Source organism: Nothoprocta perdicaria, unplaced genomic scaffold (assembly GCF_003342845.1).
Source record: "Nothoprocta perdicaria isolate Ctin4 unplaced genomic scaffold, notPer1 scaffold_108, whole genome shotgun sequence".
Classification (NCBI taxonomy): Eukaryota; Metazoa; Chordata; class Aves; order Tinamiformes; family Tinamidae; genus Nothoprocta; species Nothoprocta perdicaria.
The window spans coordinates 366,387-370,016 of NW_020454183.1; the positions used below are offsets into that span (position 1 = coordinate 366,387).

The following is a 3,630-nucleotide window of genomic DNA, read 5'->3' on the forward strand; positions in this document are numbered from 1 at the left end:
CGAAGATTGAATCCAAAAGCCGGGGGCGGGGGAGCGTATGACATTGATCGCCAAATAAACTGAAGCAAAGGAAGCGATGAGAATAATTAGTGACATTGCCGATGCACGTAAAAAGTGAAACTAACCCAAGTTTTCCTGCTTATTTCATTAAAGCTCATACGAATCTTTTACTAGAAATTGGTTTTAGCTTTCGATCGCTTTCGGATGCAGTTATAAATCCCCGAATAGCCAGCGAGAGAAAGACTCTGACAAACTGAGAGTACGCGCTAACGAGGATATTCTTTGTTGAGGAAAAAAAAATAGTGTGTTCCTCGTGAACGGACCTTAATGGCTTGTTTTCATTTCATGCGTACAATTTCCTACCTTCTTTGATGGAGAGTTGATGGGGTAAATAGTCTAATCTTATTCAGTTCACCTCCTGCGGATTCCCAGTGACAGTCGTGACAGACGAAGTATTCTGCAAATCACAAGAGCCAGCTACCAAGAGAGCCAAACGTGTTAATAGAAAGAGTTTTAAGGACTTGAAACCACTCCACTGTAAATGCAAGGAACATGCAGAATATAAAGTTGCCCGTATCATCACAACTCTATAGTCTTTGTTGCCTAAGCTAGAAAATGATGAACACAAGAAAAGAAAAGAAAAGAAAAGAAAAGAAAAGAAAAGAAAAGAAAAGAAAAGAAAAGAAAAGAATAGAAAAGAAAAGAAAAGAATAGAAAAGAAAAGAAAAGAAAAGAAAAGGGCATCAAAATCAAGTCAGAACACCTACCAGTCTCGGGAATTTGAGATGGCACTTGTCATTAACCTCACGGCTTGTTTAAAAACAAAAAGTGAGACCTGTCCGGATCTGAACGTTTGAAAAAAAAAAAAAAAAAAAAAAAAAAAAAAGGCATCCTAGTTCCACCAGGTGATCTGGGAAAAGACAAAGAGGAATAAAAATGTTCATTTTCTCACTCAGTAAGAGCAGACATTGTCACTTCACCATTTAAAATTTTAATCGGAAAAAAAAAAAAGTATAAGCGTATTCTTAAATGCTGCTTCACGTATCCGAGCCCGAGGATGCAAGATTCAAACCGTACCACAAACACATTTTTTTCTTTTCTTCTTTTTGGGGGGGCGGGAGGGGAATTCACACTTGTATTGAGTTTATTTTTTAAAAAGTGCTTCCTAACCACTTCGAAGCAGTAATAATGAATCTGAGCCGCAGACAGAGGAAATCGCACCCACTAATGTGAACTAACAGCAGCAAAGTAGGTGCATAATAGACAAGGCTAGGAGCTGCTAACCACTTCTGCACAATGGCATTAATAAGATTAACCTGGGCAATTAGCCGGTGCAGCGGAGATCAAGCCTAAAACTGGGGCCTTTCAAAAAAAGCCCACTAATGTAAAGGATTAGGTTAATTTCATTAATTCTCAATACACAGACCCAAGCTCCTTTCACTCCTTTGTGTAACCCTCACCAAAAGGGGGGGGGGGGGAGAATCAAATCTGGTTTTGTTTGTCATCTGCATATTACCAGGAACTAAATCCAGGATGACGTCGCCTGGGTATAAAAAAGGGAAGAGGTTCGCATGGATTATACTCCATGCAGCCCTCCGGCTTGAGATCAGTAAACAGGCGAGAGTTGAGGGGGGAAAGTTGCAGGGGAGGGTCCTGCGCACACGCACACACCCGCACTCGCGCTCGCACACTCTGCCCGCAAGCCACCCTCGGAATAAGCTCCGCTCCTCGCGCTCCGCTCCCCTTTTAATTTTTTTCTCCGAAAAGTTTCGATTTCGCCGCTCGGCAGCCTTCTTCCCCCCCCGCCCGCCCCCCCTCGCTGCTCCACGGCTCCACCACCGCCACCTCCCCCGCGTGCCCTCCCTCGGCCGGTGCCCGCTGCCCTGCCCGGCCCGGCTCGCTTGGGGCATGCCCGTGAGCATGTTCAGCATCGACAACATCCTGGCGGCCAGACCTCGCTGCAAGGACTCGCTCCTGCTGCCCCCGAGCGCCGCCGCGCCCGTCGTCTTCCCCGGCCTCCACGGGGACTCGCTCTACGGCAGCGCCTCCGACTACGGCGGATTTTACTCGCGGGCCGTGGCCCCCGCCTCCAGCCTGCCGGCCGTCGGCGGATCTAGGCTCGGCTACAACAACTACTACTACGGGCAGCTGCATGTGCAGGCGGCCCCCGTGGGCCCGTCGTGCTGCGGCGCCGTGCCGCCCCTCGGCGCACAGCAGTGCTCCTGCGTGCCCGCCGCAGGTAAGGCGGCCCCGCCGACCGCACCGGGCCGGGTCGGGCCGGGTTGGATACGGCGGGAGACTCCGCGGAGCGCGGCGGTGCCCGGGGGCCTCTGCGGGACGGGACAACGGGGGCGACCGCGCTTTCTTTGTCCCGGAGCTGCGGGGTCCGCGGAGTGCGCAGCCCTCGGGGAGCTCCGTGGGTCTGTTCGGAGAGCCCTCCCTGCCGCAGCCTTATGCAAAGCGTGTCCTCCTCTTGTCTGTCCGCCTGCAGGTTACGAGGGCACCGGCTCGGTCCTGATGTCCCCTGTCCCCCACCAGATGCTGCCCTACATGAACGTGGGCACTTTGTCCCGCACGGAGCTGCAGTTGCTCAACCAGCTGCACTGCCGGCGGAAAAGACGGCACCGGACCATCTTCACGGACGAGCAGCTGGAGGCTTTGGAAAACCTCTTCCAGGAAACGAAATACCCAGACGTAGGCACCAGGGAGCAGCTGGCCAGGAGAGTGCACCTAAGAGAGGAGAAAGTGGAGGTATTTCTGCTTCCCTTCGCCGCCTCCGACCCTCTCCCCTTCGCGTTTGAACGCGAGCGGAGCCGCGGCTGCAGGCTCGGCTCGGCCCGGCCGCGGCGGGGGCAGCCGGTTTTGGGGAGGGGGACAAATCTCCGCGGTTCCGTTCCGGGCCGGGACACCGTCCTGAGCGTGCTCCTGCTGACGCGGCTCCGTTTCTCACAGGTTTGGTTCAAAAACCGCCGGGCGAAATGGAGACGGCAGAAGCGATCGTCCTCGGAGGAGTCGGAAAACGCCCAGAAATGGAGTAAAGCGTCCAAAACGTCCCCGGAGAAGCGGCAGGAGGACGGGAAAAGTGACTTGGACTCGGACAGCTGATGGCCGCGCCGGGGAGGACGTCTCCCGTGGACTGTAGGACTTGCTCCCGAGGATGCTACTGTCTTGCACAAACTCTGCCTTGTCGGAGAGGGGGAAACAGCAACAACAACAAAAAATCTATCTTATCTATCTATCTGTATATAGCGTACGTGGGCCGCGCCGATCTCGTGTAAATAAACGTGTTGCCGAGGTGTTGCACATGCGGGCGGCGGCGCCCTGCTCTGTCCGGCCTTCCGCGCCTCGCGGGGGCGAACACGCGCCCAGCGGAGCGGGACCGGGCGGACACGCGGCGGCTCCTTCCCCACCGCGGGCGCGGGGGGCGGCGGGGGGCAGCAGGGAGCCCCGGGGCCGGCCCGCCCGGCTCTTTCGCCCCCGAGGGGGCGGCAGGTGCCAAATTGCAGCGGCCGTGGGCCGGGCTGGGGCTGGCCGAACCTCTGCCCCCTTCCGAGCCTCTCACCCGAGCCGCCTGCAATAATGTTGATCGTTTAATTTATTTTCTTTCCTTTCTCCTAACGGAATGCCTGT

The 3,630-nt window shown here is 54.8% G+C and overlaps 1 protein-coding gene across 2 annotated transcripts; it reads left to right on the plus strand.

Moving 5' to 3' along the window:
- Positions 1-1,908: 1,908 nt before the first annotated feature.
- GSC (goosecoid homeobox) lies at positions 1,909-3,203 on the plus strand. Of its 2 annotated transcripts, none has more exons than XM_026046951.1 (3): positions 1,909-2,239; positions 2,492-2,751; positions 2,953-3,203. In XM_026046951.1, exons 1-3 carry the CDS (start codon positions 1,909-1,911, stop codon positions 3,103-3,105), a joined length of 744 nt encoding a protein of 247 aa, XP_025902736.1. In that variant the 3' UTR covers positions 3,106-3,203. The 2 variants fall into 2 exon arrangements, with proteins under 2 accessions (XP_025902736.1, XP_025902727.1); XM_026046942.1 differs by having other exon boundaries at positions 1,909-2,266; positions 2,953-3,105.
- Positions 3,204-3,630: the final 427 nt, after the last annotated feature.